The sequence below is a fragment of the Durotheca rogersii genome, assembly GCF_024521655.1.
Source record: "Durotheca rogersii strain YMJ 92031201 chromosome Unknown GGS23scaffold_1, whole genome shotgun sequence".
In the NCBI taxonomy this organism is placed as follows: Eukaryota; Fungi; Ascomycota; class Sordariomycetes; order Xylariales; family Xylariaceae; genus Durotheca; species Durotheca rogersii.
In genome coordinates this window covers 1,441,235-1,458,954 of record NW_026251232.1, presented here as the reverse complement: position 1 = coordinate 1,458,954, position 17,720 = coordinate 1,441,235, and the positions used below count along the sequence as shown (strand labels likewise).

The 17,720-nt window shown below is 58.3% G+C and overlaps 5 protein-coding genes and 1 non-coding gene across 6 annotated transcripts; 3 read left to right on the top strand and 3 right to left on the bottom strand.

The window, feature by feature from the left end:
* Nucleotides 1-499: 499 nt before the first annotated feature.
* GGS23DRAFT_19083 (uncharacterized protein) lies at nt 500-2,780 on the bottom strand. The gene is made up of 2 exons (XM_051511714.1): nt 2,331-2,780; nt 500-2,260 (listed from the first exon to the last, which is right to left on the bottom strand). Exons 1-2 carry the CDS (start codon nt 2,336-2,338, stop codon nt 586-588), a joined length of 1,683 nt encoding a protein of 560 aa, XP_051376940.1. The 5' UTR covers nt 2,339-2,780; the 3' UTR covers nt 500-585.
* Nucleotides 2,781-5,394: 2,614 nt separating this feature from the next.
* GGS23DRAFT_t5 lies at nt 5,395-5,474 on the top strand. Its single transcript has one exon. It is a non-coding gene; the product is annotated as a tRNA-Thr (tRNA).
* Nucleotides 5,475-8,853: 3,379 nt separating this feature from the next.
* On the bottom strand, nt 8,854-13,192 carry GGS23DRAFT_19021 (VPS9 domain-containing protein). The gene is made up of 3 exons (XM_051511710.1): nt 12,733-13,192; nt 9,710-12,643; nt 8,854-9,659 (listed from the first exon to the last, which is right to left on the bottom strand). Exons 1-3 carry the CDS (start codon nt 13,067-13,069, stop codon nt 8,986-8,988), a joined length of 3,945 nt encoding a protein of 1,314 aa, XP_051376939.1. The 5' UTR covers nt 13,070-13,192; the 3' UTR covers nt 8,854-8,985.
* Nucleotides 13,193-13,965: 773 nt separating this feature from the next.
* Nucleotides 13,966-15,697, bottom strand: GGS23DRAFT_544591 (S-adenosyl-L-methionine-dependent methyltransferase). Its single transcript, XM_051514917.1, has one exon. The coding sequence runs from the start codon at nt 15,199-15,201 to the stop codon at nt 14,422-14,424; it is 780 nt and encodes a 259-aa protein (XP_051376938.1). The 5' UTR covers nt 15,202-15,697; the 3' UTR covers nt 13,966-14,421.
* On the top strand, nt 15,698-16,594 carry GGS23DRAFT_544590 (uncharacterized protein). Its single transcript, XM_051514916.1, has one exon. It carries the CDS (start codon nt 15,815-15,817, stop codon nt 16,319-16,321), a length of 507 nt encoding a protein of 168 aa, XP_051376937.1. The 5' UTR covers nt 15,698-15,814; the 3' UTR covers nt 16,322-16,594.
* GGS23DRAFT_18992 (exonuclease) lies at nt 16,109-17,324 on the top strand. Its single transcript, XM_051511705.1, has 3 exons — nt 16,109-16,298; nt 16,451-16,594; nt 16,685-17,324. Exons 2-3 carry the CDS (start codon nt 16,556-16,558, stop codon nt 17,273-17,275), a joined length of 630 nt encoding a protein of 209 aa, XP_051376936.1. The 5' UTR covers nt 16,109-16,298; nt 16,451-16,555; the 3' UTR covers nt 17,276-17,324.
* Nucleotides 17,325-17,720: the final 396 nt, after the last annotated feature.

Here is a 17,720-nt window from a genome sequence, read left to right as displayed (position 1 = left end):
GAAGTAACTGACGTGTCTATAGGCTCAGTAGATAGTAATGGGTAGGGAATGAATTGGAATCCTGGTATGCGAACCGATGCGGAAGGATGGCAGACACAAAAACCCTCCCGTTAGTCATTTGTGCAATACGCCCTTCACATCAAAACACAACTACACGATAAACGGACCGAAGCTAGACAAGCGGACTTGACGGTGTATAAATTCAAAGATTAAAAAATAACTTAGTAAAAGATTTCCCGACTGGGACGTATGTAGATCTACTCTTAGTATATCGTCCAGAGGGCATGATATAATATCCGTTCCTATCCCGTCCCGTCCCGTCCCGTCCCGCGCCAACCCAAGTCTCCAAACCCAGACCCCCGAACCCCGAGATAAGACAAAAAACGTTGCTCGACTCCCGACCAGCCTCATCATTCGTCTCTCGTCACGGCTAAGAGAAGAAGAAAAGGATGCAACTCTACGAGACCGTCTAGCGGGCAAGCTCGGAACCAGCCCAACTTGCTCGCCGGCCCCCCCGCTCTCGTCGCAAAGAGAAATATTCTTTCTTTTTTTAAAAAAAAACAGGAAGACAGGAGGAAGACAGCATTAGCAGCTCCCGTACCGCACGCCCCGCTTGCCTAGCTCCTTCCGGCCGACCGGGTCCTCGGGGAAGACCCAGCCGCGGGCGCGCTTCGCCTCGCGCTTCTCTGCGAGCTGGGGCTGGGGCATCCAGGTGTCGCGGGGCAGGGCCTTGCGGCGGGTGCCCTCGGCGGGGGCGCCGATGTCCGCCTTCCAGGGGGGGTGGGCGGCGGCGGCGGCGGCGGCGGCGGCTTCGTCGCCGGCCATGACGCACAGGCCCCAGAGGGCGAGGCAGGCGGTCAGCGGGGCCTCGTCGGCGTCGGCGTCGTCGCCGGTCGCCGCCGCCGTGGCGAGCTGCACACTGCTCACCTCGAGGTACCCGAAGTGCGGCGTGCCCTCGGCGCCGTTGCGGCACACGACCAACTCGATCTCGGTGAGGATGAAGCCGTAGCGCGTGCCGTGCTCGCGCATCGCGTGGTGCAGGTGCGCCAGCCCGCGCAGGTACTCGACGCGCTTGACGTTGCCCTCGACGCGCATCCCCGTGTTGAACCGGTCGAACGACTTGACGAGCCCGACCACGCGCGCCGTCGGCTTCCCACCGAACAGCGCCGCCGCTGCCGAGGACTCGCCCGCCACGTTCGCCACTAGCACGTGGTCGCCCGACGCGGCGGCCGCCTTGCCCGACGGCACCGATAGCTGCACCGGCCGCGCCGACGATAGCGCTAGCGCCGCGTTCAGCTTTGGCACGTAGTACGACGCGTAGATACTGTGCAGCGCCGTCTCCGTCTCCGGATGCCGTGCGCCAGTAGGCGGCTGCGGCAGGAGAGGTTGCGGGACCGGGCTGTGGAGGAGCCCGACAGCCCCCGGCAGGGAGAGGATGGTGTTAAGGTTGAAGTTGGTCCAGGGCCGGATCTGGCGGACGTCCCACCAGAAGTGCTTGGTGTTGGGGTCGCGCAGCGGGAACGAGATGGTGCGCACCAGCGACGGCGCGGGATTGGGCGTGGTGAGGAAGTCCATGATGGTGGTGGACGGCGTCGGGTCCGGCGTAGAGCACAGGCTCAGGGGAGAGGGGGCACGGGGTGCGTAGCCGTACATGAACTGCTCGTTTTGCGGCTGGGGGGCGGCCGGGACGTAGGATGGCATTTGACGGTAGGTAGGGAAGCCGTACTTCTCTAGCGTAGCGCTGTCGAGGCTGGCTGTGGAAGAGCGACGAGCGTGGTGCATGCTGTCCTGGGCGAAGGTGATGGGCGAGCACAGTAGCGACTGAGACACCGTTGTCTGGTCCTCTGGGAGCGTGAAGAAGTTGTGGGAAAAGGCATTCAGTGTCTCCGGGTTGGTGAAGCTCCGGGTATGTGAAGGGCGGAAAGCAGCCTTGCGGCTGGGCTTTGGCGTGAGAGGAGGCGAGGTCTTGACGCGCTTCGGAGCCGGGTCGATAGCCTGGTCTTGCGAGCGGATCTTCGGCAGCAGGATAGGGCCATGCTGGCGGATGGGCGGCGGCGAGCGCGAAGGGGTGGTAACGCGTGTGCTGACCGAGTCGGAGGGCGACGTCTCGGTAGTGGAGCAGAAGGAACCATACGAGCTTGAGCGAGCGTGTCCGGGGTCGTAAGAGATCTCAAGAAGAGACGGATCGAAAGAGAAGCTCGGCGGCGTGGCAGGCTCGCAGGAGGGGAATATGAAGTCAAAGGACATGTCTGCTACCAGACTATGAGAGGGGGGGGGGGCTTGTTAGTTACACTATGTCATCGTTCGCGAGTGGGGGCGCGGAAACTCACGAAGCCATGTTGACAGGTTGGACAGGGGGGTGGGGTTGTTACGGTCTGCTTAGATGCGAGCAGGGCGATTACGGATTATAGACCGGAGGAGGAGGAGAAGGGGGAGGACCAGCTCCTGGGTGTATATACGGCGACGAGGATAGTAATGACGACGATGATGCGGCGAAAGCGATGAGACTCGTGATCACGTTCCTGGCGGCTGTCCTGAGAGGGAGATCTAATAGAGAGGAAAGAAACAGAGAAAAGGAAAACCCGGTCACCGTCGATCAGAATGCAGTAGATAGTGAAGAACGAGAACAGACGAGACGAGACGAGGGGAGGAGAACCAGGCGCTCTTATCCATCCTCGCGATGGAGGGACAGGTCACGATGGGCCGGGATGCCAATCAGCTCGGCGAGACCCGCCCTGGACCAAACGATGATGTATTCGCGAGATGGCTAACCTGAAACATGGGGAGAGGAAGCAAAATTCGAATTAAGTGAGGGTACGATATCCCACTCCCTGGCCTCCGAGTACGTAGCATGTAGGAAGCCGAATGAGGTGGCCGACGGCAACGCGGCCATACAGAGGGGAGAGAGAGCGGTTGCGCAAAAGCGAGGGAAGCGTGTAAGTCGAAGGGGGAGTGGAGCTGGCCGAGAGGGTCGAGAGGGTGGAGGTACGTACCGAAAATAGGTAGAGCGAGCGGGACAGGTGGGACAGGTGGCAGCCCCAGCTCGACGGCCCACTGCCAGCCCACTTTAGGTACCTACCTGTGGGCCTGGACCCTGTGTTGTGGGTGTAGGTACCTAGGAGGTCGATATGTTACTGGGAGCCTTCGCTGTATTTGGGTACCCATTGCCGCTCCCGGTGGGGAGGGGCGGGCGGCAAAGGGTACCTCCTCCTGCGTTGCGACCTCACCAGAAACGGGGTACCCGGGACCCGTAGCCGACGTAATCGTGCCTTGCTCTAGGTACCTGCCGACTGCTACGTGCCCGGGTAGGTAGGCACCTACGGGTGTCCATTGCCAGCGCTCTTCTTGGGCAGCATACCTGTCGGGTCGGGTACGTAGCGTAAGGCCACCTGGGCATCGTTAGGTTAGGTACCGTGTACCTAACGTTGCGTACTTCCACTACACCACCAATATACCTACCTACGTAAGCGGGTCGGGGAGACTCACCCACGTTGAGATCAGCAGAGGTCCGGCGGCTACAGCATGCGAGGAGAGAGAGAGAGAGAGAGAGAGAGAGACCCTGCGGACGAGCCCCGGTCACCGCCAGGACGAGAAATGCGAGATCTACCAGACCGGAGTCCTCTCTCTCTCTCTCTCTGCCTTTCCTAGCCGGCGATACCACGCTTCCACCCCACCGCCGTTCCAGGCTCGTCGAAATCCGCCGCATCGAGTAACTGCGGGAATATCACCCTCACCACGCTCCTCTACGCGATGCGAATTCGTACCCATCTGCCGAGTCGGCCTCGCTTCCTCCTTGCGCTGCTACTCGTTGCCCGGCGTGGTTTCGACGCAGCACCGGAGTCTCGTAGCGTGCTCGATCCCGCCATTGTGAGTCATATCATCGAGAGACAGTTGTCGCATCGTGCATTAGTCCGGCTTGTCATGGGTCGCTTGGGTGGACCGGAGAGGAGGGGAGACGCAAATCCATCCCTCCACCGGCCGGATGCATGTCTCTCCTCAATCCCTCCCCAATCCCTCCCCCCAGCTCGCCCTTACTCCGGGGAACGGCTTGCGCATTAGGCCCGTAATGGAGCGCGGGCGCACGCCATGAGAAGGTATCCTGCACGACGCCAGAACGTGCAGCTCGTCCTCATCCCCCGTCGCGTCTGGCCTTCACGTCATTCGACGCGACGCGGTCAAGCGCATCGTGACTGGACGCGGGAGTTTCGCTCGTTATCTACGCTCGTTATCTGCGTTGCGACGCTGTGTCCCCTCCGCAGCGGCGGCGAACGGGGTCGCGACAACACTTCGACGCAACCGCCTCGCCTCGTTTCCCCCCCTTCGTAGGCTGCGACAGCATTCGCACTTCCGATAGCAGACAGCGAAATTTCGCCATACCTTTTTCCCCCCCCCTCTCCACGCACTCGTTGGCGGGCTCTCTCCCATTCTCCTCTCGCGGCGCAACCAGTCCTGTGCTAAATCCCTATCTATCTGTTGCTGAGGGGGGTTTTAACCGCCAACTTTGATTACGTCGGCGGCATGGCGCAGCGCCGCAGAGGGGCGAGAATAGCAAACCATACCTATGTCAGCGAATTACCGCGCCGTAGAGACACTCCGGATCCGCGGGGCTTCCGCCGTGGCAACCCACGCTGGGATTGATGGCCCCGTCAGTGGCGGGCCCAGCCCAGCCGGCCGGTCACCCGCCACGAACCCTCGCAAACGGTAGGTATAGCCAGCTACTACCTACTACGTCGCACCTCAGGTAGGCCAGCATGGAGAGGCCTTGCCGCCGCGCTTGATTCAATTGACGACGTACATACGGGATGCACCCGCCTGTGCGCCGGCGCATCGCTGCACTGCTTCCGAGACTTGCGTCGCCAGCTCCCGGTGGAGATCTCTTGCTTTCTTTTCTTCGCTTGTAATCGTACCTGATTTCAGTAGCCGCTCGCTACCGCAGTGTGATCGCCGGGACGGGCATAAAAATAGAGGGCGGTGCAGACAGTGCAGGTGGGAAGATCGGAGAAAATGAGACATGGCCATCTCTGCTCATCGTCTATCTGAGCAATAGGCGATCAGAACGACGAGTCCACACGGAATGGGTCCGATTATCCGAGATTGGACGAGAGATACCGCCGCGTGTGGCCACCTGTCAGCCACTTGCGCGATCCCTGAGGCATGTACCATCTTGGTACGTGTACGCCTAACTACGCTAGAACAAGCCGACAGAAAGGCGCCGGGCCCTCGTTAGCGAACGAGCCGGCCAGACTAGGCGCGCAGACCCGGCGTCATTACGCTTACTATCTAGGTAGCTCGGGCAAGCCAGGCCCTCGACCGCGGCGACGGCGATACCATTTACCTAATGTTAAAAAGTAGAGGTATATACCTCCATTTGGTATAGGGTAGTAAACCAAATCGGGGCTCGTGGTTTAGTGGTATAATACTCCTCAAGTATCTTTATCTTGGAGTGGTCCGGGGTTCGATTCCCCGCGAGTCCAACATTTTTTTTTTCTCTAGGACATCTAGGAGCATTCACAAACCAGATGCGCGTGCGCTGCGCGTGGGTACATGCTGGTCACATCAGGTAGCCCGCCCAGCTAGCCGCTTTGGCTTATTCTTTAGCCGCGAGATCTTCAGGTGAAGCGGGTACGCACGTTGCGCGTGCAGGTTGTATGTAGGTACTGGGTACCTACCTACGTGCCTCCTTACCTACCTGGGCAGGTCTGTACCGTGTACCTAGCGTAGGCGGGCGGCTATGGTACAAGCCCGTGTGAAGATCGTAAAGATCGAAAAGGGAGTCGTCAACTATTACCTACCATCTGCGACCCTTTTGGGGCGGTGCAGCGCCGCAACTGTCCACCCCGACCCCATTGAGTCGTTACCCTCGCTCATTGCAGCAGCGGCAGCACGTTTCTAGAGCCGCGCTATGCCGGATCCCGAGGCAAGGTGAGGAGGAGGGAAAAGGGCTGCGAGACGGGCTGCCTCCAGCGCGAGTTCGCCCCCGTCGGTGAGGGCGGATGGGATCGCGGCGCGTAGTTGCGAGCGGCTTCGTATCGAGCGCAGCCGTGTCTCGGCGCAAGGGAGACGCAATCAGTGCGTAACTCACATCGCCCGTGGGCGCAAACGTCACAAACCCTCACTTCGACGCCGCGCGGTCTCTACGTGCGACTGGCACAGCGCGAAAACAGTCGTATCCTCTGACGGTGTCAATGTGAAGCTCGCAGGTGACGAGCGCGGGAGATAATCGTTCGACCCTCATCAGACCGATAGCGGGTCCCTACCCACCCTTCCCCCCTGCCCTGAGAAGGCCCGTATGACTTGAAGACGAGAAGGAAAAAAAGGCAAAAAAAAAAAATAAGGCCGGGGCCGCTGCCGCTGTTAGGGGCACCGTAGACCGAGCCCGCGGGCAAAGATGTGGGTACTGTTTTTACACAATCGCGGATGGCCTCACCTCTTAGCATTCCCGCACCGAGGGCGGGCAGTTTGTTGGGAGGAGAGAGGGCTCGGCATCGGATGTGTAAGAAGCCCTCGCAACATCCGCATCTGCGTATGATCGGTCTTCCTTCTTCGGGGCCCAAATTTGCGAGATCTCTATACCCGGCAGCACAGCCGCGCTCCCGTCCCGAGGAGGGTGCCATGGTGCCTCGCGGCTATCTCCAGCGCTGACGGCAGGAATGCGGGCACCTAGGTATGTTACGTGCAGGATCGCGGCAGCCGTGGGCGCCGAGATGGTGATCGCGAGATCGATCTCCTTGGGGCAGGGGAAGGGGAAGAAAGGACAGAGAGCAGTAGAATCCAACTTGAAGAGAGCGTCGCCAATAGGCGTCGGCGTATGAGAAACCGGAGTTTGCCTGCTCCCCTCTCCGTCTTTGGCGCTGGGGCGCGCAGCCAGCCGCCAAAGCGACGCGCGCTTACAGCCTCAGCGGTCCCGCTGGCTGTCCAGAGCTGATTACTGTGCGGTGATCCGCATCGGGGTTTACTGCTCGATTGCCGGTATACCTACCTACTCATACGCACAGCTCCAATGTAGGCATGTCTGTGCGTGCGCAGGAATGACAACGTAAGGGGGGAGGGGGGTGGGCGCCGAGGGAATCGTTACACGCTTCCACGCAGCACAGCCGCGTTGTCGTCGGCGCGTAATGCTGAACTGCCACACGGTCGAGGGCGCTTCCGCGTGGGCTCGCCACCCCCGCGTCGAACGACGCGCCCTTCGCGGATAGCCTCAACCCGCCTAGTCCCCATCCGTCCCCGTCCCATTCCCATCCCACCCCACGACCCACCCAGGCTACGAGGCTTCGACGCGTTGCCCTTCCCACGTCGACAACGCGGTAACGCTTCCATCGGGAGTGGATCAACCTTAAAGATGTGCCCTGGGACGGCCCTGATTCGCGGGACTGCACGCGCCGGGGACCCCCTGACCTGCTGCTATCACTACGTAGTAGTAGAGGCGCCGGGGCTTGCGTCGGCGGGCCAATCGCCTGGCTGTATTCGCATCTCGACCGCGTCGCGGACGGATCCATTGGTCGTCGGCGCCCCAAGTCTGCATGTACATCTTTTTAGTACAAATTTTTCATCGTTTTCGATCGGCTCCGGGAACATCGGGCGAGAAGCAGGGGGGCTTGGAAGAGACAGAAACGTTTCGTTTCAAGTGCTGCTCTCTTGGGTCGGTGTTTCAGATCGACGCTCTGGGGTCGTCTCTCGTTCGCTCGCCGTTCATCTACCCTTTCTCACCATCTGTTTGTCCGTCCGCCCCGCCCGCCCACGCCAGTCAGCCCGCCTGCCTGTCCGCCCACTTCGCACATGGACGACCAAGAGAAGGATTGTGCGATGCGCGTTGTCAGTCGGCCGAATATGCACGTCCAGTGACTCATCTTTCCTCGCAGATCACTCATCTTCACCTACCTAACCCTAACTCGGGTAGCTTCTGCCCCCTTCCCTTCCTCCCTGTAAACGTAGGTAGATGGAGACTGGTGGTTCTCCGCACGCGATAGCGATGACGATGAGTGTTGCTGGCTATCGTGGTAACCATCCATCCATGTGTAAGCCAGTGTCCGGTGTGTAACTTGTCCGAACGAGGGGAAACAAGTATGCTTGCTTGGTTTCATGCGCCAACGCGGCGTTTCTCACGTCTCTCCTAAGCAGCTCTGTGCCGGTCAGAAAAAGAAATGAAGTGGCTGGGAATCTGGGAGCATCGTTTGTACGTGGGGGAAATTCGTGTCCGAATCCCGAAATTCTTCTCTCTTTCTTCCCCCTTTCTCTCATGGTCAACCCTTGGTTACTTGCCTACGTGTACGAGATTCAACGTCGGTAGACTGATTCTTCCTGGTGGCCTTGTAGATGAGCTCGAGCGGGAAAGATGATATCTGCCCCGTTGATTGGCCTCGCAGCAGATTGCGCCAACATTTTGCGACACCAAAGTATGTCGCCAACCATATCGACAGGCCAAGCTTTGTTTCGTTTCCGTGGCCTCTATTCTCCAACCCCCCCCCCTTCCCCGCCCCTCCCTCTCTCCCTCCCCTTTCCATCCTCCCTCCTTGTTTTGTTAGTCTTCTCCACCGTCTCTTGATTTTCCTTGACCGCGCCTCGAGCCGGCATATAGGGTGCCGGATGGGTTGCCGGTCGGCCGTGCGACTTGCCGCCGAAGCGAAGCGCTCTTCGACCGCTACGCCCGTTTCAAGATACGGCACGGCCACAATGCAAGTGGCTAAAATTCTCAGCTTAATTCGTCCTTATAAGACGGTGTAGAGCACGCTGCTGGGGTGCCTCCTAGTTTTTCTTACCACTTAGTCGTGTTACCGCTGCAATCCAACTCTAGCTCCCGAATGCGTTGGGGGCGTATGCGGACGGATGGACTACGATCCGAGAACTATCGGGCATGTTGATACCCGTGCTGTGGCGATGAGAGGTTGCGCCTCGTTCTGGCTCTCGATTCAACAGCCCGTATTGCGCTGCCTAGAGATAGCCATCTCGCCGACGAGAGAGCACATATCCGGTGTTCTGTCTATGCTATCACACAAACGCCTCGCCCATGGCGCTAGACTCGCCACCATTTCCATGATCCCCGACGACGTCGTTTTCTATCATCGCGACCTCGCCGGCATAGTTACCCGGGTCTTGGGGTCCAATTCCGAGCCCCGCATCTAGCTCCTGCAGCATCCGCTGAGCTCTACGGAGGCCCTGCAACCGCTCGCGCTCCTGGATAAGCATTCCCTTGGCGAAATCCTTGATGGCTCTCCAGCCCATGCGTTCATGCATCTCTTGCCACCCCGCTAACTCTCCAGCCACCGTCTGTTGCGTGTACCGCAGCTCTTTGCTTAACGTATCCACCTCGATTTGGGCGCGTCTTGCCTTCTCCTCCTTCTCCTCGTTGAGCCGCTGACGCGTCTCGTCGAGGAGGCCGAGCGGCCATCTCGTCGAGCGGGAGACCGAGTTGTAGTTCCGTTCCATAGCCTTGCGAGCAGTTATGATATCGGCGATGAGCTGAGGCGGCCGGGTTAGGGACGCGAGCATGGCCTGGATACTGGACTGGAGAGCTAGATACGAATTATGGAATATGTACGAGGCGCTAGATTGCGGAGGGAGAAGGGTATGGACGTAAGCTTCAAACGCAGACACGTGACTGCGTGGGAGGAAAGCGAGGCTCGCCACGCCTCGCGATAGTAGACTTGCTGCGTCGTAGAAATCTATAGACAAGTCAGTAAAATGGCGACCGAGTTGGAAACGGCGTCAATACCGTTGGCGACGACGCCGATAGCGTTAGCCCGCCGTGCGACACTCTTAGTCGAATGGTTGACACTGCGGACCATGTCTCGGGCGTGGTCGACAAACTGGTCAACTTCGCGGATATCTTCTAGAGGCTCCAACTCGTCTCTAACCTTCTCCGCTCTCGTCTCTGCCTTCAGGCGGCTACGCTGCTCCATCATATCCGCCTGTAGGTCGGGCACTAGGAAGAACTCCCACAGCATTTCGTGCGTCGCAAAGGTAGGGTGAGCCAGTAGTATCTTGAGGAACCAGTCGGTCCGTATTTGGATGTCCCTGAGGACAGCCCGGGAAGGCCGCGACGGAATCTGGAACGGCGACCGCTGGCTTACGACTTTTGGTATCCAAGATGCTGGGTTCTCGATAGACAAGAGATTAGCCAGACGCTCGAAGTCGGCGAGTGAGCGCCGGCACGTGGTCACCGTATAACTATCGCGGTCCGCGGGCGCGCCCGACTTTAGAACTAGCCGGATAGTAGCGTCCTCGACGAAGAACGATCTCACAACGCCAGTGATCCGCCCGTCGTCGGCAGGATGCATGGTGAAGAGCGCCAGGTCGTCAATCCGGTTGCGGACGTCGTCATCCTTCGCGAGCTCTACAGCTGTAAGCCCGCGCTGCTCCTTAGCCGCCACGTCTACTCTCGGGTCCAAGTATAACGCCCTGACCATGTCGAAGCGGCCGTATTTACTTGCCACCATCAGTGCTGTGAACTTCTTGTCGTTTGTGGCGTTGACATCGATGTCACACTGCATGAGAATCTTGATCGCCAGCTGGTGGTCGTTGAGGATGTGCAGGAGCGTGTTCCCCTTCGAATCTACGTGAGCATCCAAGTGCAGTGGTTGGCCATCGCCCTGGGCATCGGTCGCCGCTTCGAGGCCAGCTTCGACCATGTCGTGATAGCTCTGGTGGTCGTACGATCGGCAGAGCGCGAACAGCGGCGTCTGCCCATTCTTGTCTTTTTGCCGCCAGGGGAGCCATCTCCCTATGCGCGCGATTAGGAATGGCGCGTGGAACAAGTAGTGCGCAACACTGCGACCGCGATTGTCCTGAGAAGACAGGTAGGCCCGCAAGTGCGACTCCGGTATCGAGGCGGTGACGAAGTCGAGGATGATAGTAATTAGTTCGGTATGGCCCAGCTGGACAGCAGCGCTTAATAGACTGGTACCTTCATTGTTGCAGTCGTCCAGAACGGTGCTGGCAGGGAAATAGTACTGGAGCGAGAGCAAGTACCTCAGCACCTCCGGTCGCCCATTTTGGACGGCCATCATGGGTATGGATTCCCCCGAGGAATCCTGAGTCTGACATAACCGTTCGATCGATGTGTCGCCTTCGAGACCGCTCCCAAGCGTGCCGAAACTCCCAGTTCGGGAGTGATACGAATATTCAGAACCGCTTGACATACTCCTAGTATCCATAGCAACTCTCTTCGCTTTCTTCGCTAGAGTCATCGGGATGTCGTTCGCTACTTGGTTCTGGAACGGAAAGACGTGGCTCAATCCTGAACCTTGTGAATAAGGCTCAGATGCTGAAAACGTCATCGAAGATCGTCTCGAAGAACCACCAATTACGCTCGAACTCATCGACGACGCGTGGCCTGATATCGGGGATCCGACATGTTCACCGTCTTCTTCGTCAATCGCATCCGCATCCTGGTCCATCATCCTCTTGAGCTCCTCGATGTCGCCTTTAGAAGCGGAATCCCATAATTTCTTATTGCGGCGGCTCGCCCTCCTCAGACTGCTGGAATCCGTGGAGAGGTACGAGAGTACGGCTTCGAACGTGCTGAGAGCGTAGCCTAACTCGCCGCTATCGACGTCGTCGATGAAGACGAAGTGCTTTATGTAAAGCAGTCGAGCTTGGAGGTGCTTGACACCAGCTCGAATCACGACATAGAGCAGCAATGATACCAAGGTGTCTGCGTTGATAGTGAGGTTGGGCTTTTCGGACGTGGGGGTAGAATTCGTATTAGCCCTGGGCTGCTCGGCTAGCTGGGTGGTAGCCTTGATTGTCGACAGCAAAATTTCCAACATTTCCTGGGGAGACATCGACGAGCTCATCCTGCGGAACTCCTCGACCGCATACCCAAGCCGTACAATGAGCGCGTGCTTTCCTCTCGGGCCGCCTTCGATGAAGATGCCCAATTGCGAGATGTCGATAAACTCCATCTGTCTTATTTTTGCTTCGAGCTCCAAGTCCTCGGGTCGTCGCATGGCAGCCAGCCGAGGCCAGATGAGATTATGGACATTCTCGGTCACATAGCGTTCGATGAGTCGCTCAACGACCGGCCCAGTAAGCTCAGTCGTCGCGCCAAGCATGGAAAGCTGTTGCTTGTCGACGCCCTGGAACAGATCAATGGCATTGGTGACGGCCGTCTCCAGGGACACTCTCATTATATCGTCGTCCTCTTCAGCATAGAAACTATCGGTGGCACGAATACTACCTTGGCTTTCTAGGCTAGTTCGCCGGGTAGATAGGCTGTTCGATCGAACCCTTTTCATGGCGGTAGCGATGGGGCCATCTGGCAGGGGATCGGGGATATGCATCGCAGACGGCGGCGGTGGCAAAGGTCTCTCAAACACAGTGGTGAATTCTCTAAAGAGCTTCTCCAAGCCAGGCTGCATCTGCCGCGCGATCATCGGGAAGTTGTTTAAAAGGTCATGGAAGCTCTTGATCTCCTTTTTCCGGGGTAGACTCGGCTCGCCATTCTCGACGGCTGCGGCGCGTTTGGCTTCCTCGAGCTTCCTCTTTGCCATCCCCTCGGTAAAAATGGCACGCGGAATTTCTATCTCTTCCCAGACGCCGACCATAGGCCGTAATATATAGTATATAAGCCATTGCCGCGGTTCGATGTTATCGGCATACCATACGGAATCGGCTAGTAACTGGGTTTGGGCGAGCGTCTTGAATCCTATCGAAATGAAACCGTTAGACCACGAAGCCTCCCAAGCTATACCGACGGGTACGCGGTGGTGGGCGCGGGGAGCTGGCTGCACGTACCCTTATTGGTGAAGATAAAGGAGTCCTTGATGACAACACTGCGCCCATTCAGTGTTGAGTATTGCCTGGCTTTGCCCTTCTGCTCACGCAGGTTCCCGACGCTATCCTTCCCTCCCGCAGCCGAGGCCGGACTGGGAATGCGCAGCACATGGCTTCCCAGGAACTCTTCGGATCCGATGGTATCTGGTACGGATAGGCCGCTTTCGGTCTCGCGGGAGGTAAGGAGGAACTCGGTGGTCGGGACTAGGAGGACGTAATGGTGGACCGGGGTGCACTGGGCAACGATGGAACTGCCAGGCTTGAAGAAGGCGGCTAGGAAGGGGTTCAAGGGTTGCATTCAAACAGCTGTGCGCCGAAACTCGCCAACCATGCCCGCTTCCCAGCTTTGCGCCAGGAATTCAACGGCCTCGCCCGGTCGACACAACGGTCGATGCGAGGAAGGGATCGAGACGCGCGGGAGGCGGGTAGATCGGGTCCCGGTCTGCCCGGCGCAAAAAGCTCGAAGTTTCGGGGGTAGCTTTGAAATCGGGGGGGCGGGGAGGGGAGGGTCGCGAGGGTGATAGACAGCAGCTGGCCCGCTTGAATCAGTGTGCCGTATCTGTCGTGACGAGCATGCGAGCCGGCGACGTCTCCACGATCAATCGGTCACGGCCAAACAACGACGCGCATGTAGAGGGTGACAGCGCGTTGGCCGGGTGGAGGACGAAGATGCAGCAGTGGTATTCATTAAAGTGGGAGTTAGGAGTGGTGGCCCTTGGAGACAGACAGCGGTAGGGGCAGAGGGGAGTGTGGGATGGATAGCAGTGGAATAGCAGCGCCAGTGCCAGTGCCATGCTACGGGAAGCCGGGTTACCTAGGTACCTCCTCTGAGCGACGGGAGCCGCCGGGGTTTAACCGACCAGGTACAAGGCCATACTGTGTATATCCCTGCTACGTAGGAAGTACCGCCAGCAGGCACATCGGCGCGCTCTGCCTCCACCTGCACCCCTGGTCCGGTCTAGACTAGGGAATGGGCATCACTTCGCAGGGTGGCTGTGGCTGGATGGACCAACTAAACTGGTTGGATCAACGGGCTGGACATGCCTCAGCGGGACGGTGCATACACACCAAGATAGGTACCTAGCCTGCTAATCTACCCACTAATCTACCCTGGGTACAGGTATCAACCTAACCTACCGCGTAGACAGATAGTACCTATCTCTACCTACCTAGGTACCTAGGTAGGCACCTATATGCCTACCTCTTGCATGTGACTGCGGCAAAGCATCATCCCCTTTTCAGGGGATGTAATCTCTCAAGGGGAGGCAGAAAGGCAGTGTGTACAGAGGAGAAGGAAGAGAAACATGTCCAACAGCCGCGTTCCTCTTGCGAGCTCGCCCTCTAGACTGCACCCGCCAGCAGGAAAGTCAACCTCAACCTCAACCGACCCGATCCTGCGTTCGGGAAACCCCTCGAGCTCGTCTTCTGTCGGGCACCGGCCGATAAGCCGGTCTATCGTTCTCGTCTCTTCTTCCCAGTATTCATCCAACGACCATACCCAGCGGTCCGCATCGCTTATTCATTTACGCGGATATCCCTCATCTCCATCCGCCAGAGTATCATGTATTAACGGAAGCTGTCTCACTTAGAGTATGAACTTAACTTGCCGTCGACTCACTTCCGCTTTTAAAACTGAAAGCATAGACTCTGTCAACGGGAACTCATCCTAAATAAACCTCCGAACCAGCAAGTTATACCCACCCACTTCCTACTCCTCGGGCCCAATTCCTCAACCATATCTCCATCCACCTCTCTCTCATAGATTCCACCCTCCCTCTCGACTTCCAATCCACACTTTCTCGCCTCTGCCACGACATCCGCGACCGTGTGGGCGTAGCTCGTGGGCCGGATCTTCTCCCCCGTGCTCGCATCCACAAAGCCTGCCTGACTGATACTACCCATGTGCGCGTGCATGTTGGTCAGCAGCAGCACACCACCAGGCTTTAGCAGCCGCGCGACGAGCGTAAAAAAGGTCGACACCGGCACATGCTCGAGGACTAGAGTAGAAATTATCCCGTCCACCTGCTGTGCGGCATCTGGGGGCGACGAGGAGGATAGCATATCGAAGATCTCGAGATGCAATTTCGGCCTCGCTCTCGTTGGATCCGCACCGCCAGTAGCCTGCAGCCGCAACCGTGCTACCTCAAGCATTCCCTTGCTGGAGTCGAGAGCAACCACCTCTGCGATATCGGCAACCGCGAGAAGCCGGGCGGTGTTGCGTCCGGTGCCGCAGCCCAAGTCTGCGATACGCCAGGGCTTGGGGGACGAGATGGACCGCAGGAACCTCGGGAATAGCGTCTCTAACTCGATGGTGTCCAGCGCCTGTAGAAAGTTACCGTCAGTGTCGTAAACGGCCGCCCATCTGTCGTAGGCCTCGTTTGTAGGTAGGTGACGGATCGACGAGAACGGTGGGTCGGCCATAGTAGGCATCTCCAACGAATCAGCAGTACGCAGAGGTGTATCTTTTAAGGATAATTTGACGCTCCTGTTCAATCGGTATCGTCACGGACGATGGGGCAACGATGCCATAGACGAACTAACAGTACATATCTCTATTTATGTCTGTAGATAACCGGTGTGAGTCACGATCACGTCGGCGGAAAGGCGCGTCGTCTGCGGTGGGTATACCTGCCTATGTAGCCGATAGGTAATAACACCTGCCTATTATTAGGTAGGTATCGAGGCGATATTATGCCACTGCTTGCCGATACAGGCACCTGAATGTATCTGTCCACTCTACAGCCTTCCGGACATCAGCTTTCCTGCCACCGCCCCGGGTCCACCCCATTCCTCCGTTGCGATGAGAATGGCTGAAGATCCAAGTTGCCAATTCAATCACGTGCCTCACTAAGATGCGGTTTCTTGGGAGCAGGTGCCGGACTCGCTGAGGACTGTACTCATAGCTTGAGGTTGCAATACCAGTTGCGGTACGGTTTGAAGAAAAAAAAAACCTTCTGCTAGGTATATCGCCGTTCATGTAGCTAGCGCTTAGACCACGATTCCCCTTACCCACCTCTAAGCTCTTAAAATTAGTCGGTAAATCATGATCCCACGCGGACTAATTTCTACCTGTCACTTCGGCGTTTTTTCGCCAGGTATTCGCGCTCTGTACGCTTGGACAGTAAACAACCCTCCTACGCGTGCCAGAACCACTCAGTTCGATTCCAGGACCTATATAAGTGATATTTTGACGTATGTCTCTTTATCACACTCCCCCTTATCCTCCCTCGAATCCGTTTCACTCCTTCGAAATATAGGCCCAGGTGTATTTTACCTACACAGCGTCGTATCCTCCCTTCTCCTTACTGACCTTCAGCTCCTAATGTCACCCACCAGTCCGTCGAAGTCAAGGCAGGCGTCGCCTACCACTCGTTCGCCCGGCCCGCCCTCGTCGCCGGCTACTAGGCCGAGTGTAACTAAGCCGTCGAAATGGGCAAGGGCAGAACGGCACCGTGCAAGAAAACGTGCTGCCGCCACACAGACGACTCTCCGTCTCGCTAGAGCAGACCCGCAAATCCGCATCTTAGGTAATACGCCTTCCTCGTTCTAAACGTGCCGTGCTCATTCTTATGTAATAGACTCCTGCTTCCAACTTTCCTCTGTCGAAGCTAACGCGGAGCCGGCAACTACATGTGCCTATATCGCTGACTACTCGATCCCCGGACTACATTCTGGCCAGGGTTCTCCTAGGGACGAGGACCAAACGCCCATCCCAAACCCGATTCACGATCCAGAGAAAACCAACGCCCGGCCTTTTACGCAGCCCGCTACTGAGGCAGCAGACATGGCGGGCGACGACGCGCTAGTCTGGATCGACTGCGAGGTGAGCAAGTCGGCCCCCCTTTCGATAGAAAGACACCTTTTCCTCCCGTCATTGCGCGTTCTAACATAGAGGGGGGGGGGAGGAACGTAGATGACGGGGCTGGACCCAGAGACGGACGAGATCCTGGAGATCTTCTGCATCATCACGACGGGGACGCTGGAGGTGGTGGACGCGGCGGGGTGGGGGGTGGTGGTGCACCAGCCGCCGAAGCGCCTGGCGCAGATGGGGGCGTGGTGCGCGGCGACGCACGAGCGCAGCGGGCTGACGGCGGCGTCGCTGGCGTCGACGGTGAGCGCCGCGGCGGCGGCGGAGGGCCTGCTGGCGTACGTGCGGCGGCACGTGCCGCAGGCGGGCACGGCGCTGCTGGCGGGCAACAGCGTGCACGCGGACCGGGCGTTCCTGGCGCGCGGCCCCTACCGCGCCGTCCTCGACCACCTGCACTACCGCATCCTCGACGTCAGCTCGCTCAAGGAGGCGGCGCGGCGCTGGTGCCCCGCCGGCGTGCTCGCGGGCGCGCCCGTCAAGCGCGCCCTCCACCAGGCGCGCAACGACATCCTCGAGAGCATCGCCGAGGCGAGGTATTACAAGGACGCGATATTCGCGGGCGGGGGGGACGATGGTGGGTTGAGGTGGCGAGGGGAAAGCCTGGAGAAGGACGTGGAACGCGCAGGAGAGGACTGAGGGGAGGTTGGGTTTGCCTGCTTCGCAGTGACTACCTAACCTGCCCGGCCCATATCAGGACGGGCGGAATGCAATCGATGGCTGCATACGCTAATTATCATCGGGTAGCTATGGGGTGGCCAGTGCCAGAAGAGAGGCTGTGGCATAACCAGCTACGCCTGCCCATAAGAGCCCTCACGTCTTTCTCGTTCTCCCGCTTTGAGCTGGACTTGTTCTCCGTACGAGATCCTGCGGTCGAACGTCTTCCTCTTGGTGATGCGGGTGGGATGTAGGTAGGCATTCCACCAGATTGGGCAGACTTTTCCGTGGTAGGTTATACAGTAGATGTCGTGCTCCCCAGTTTATACCTACCCGCAGCTCCTGTTGGCACCGGCGGGTTGCATTACACCTATCATAGGGAGAAGAGCTATGCCCAAGAGGTAGTACTTATAAGTGCCAGCATAAC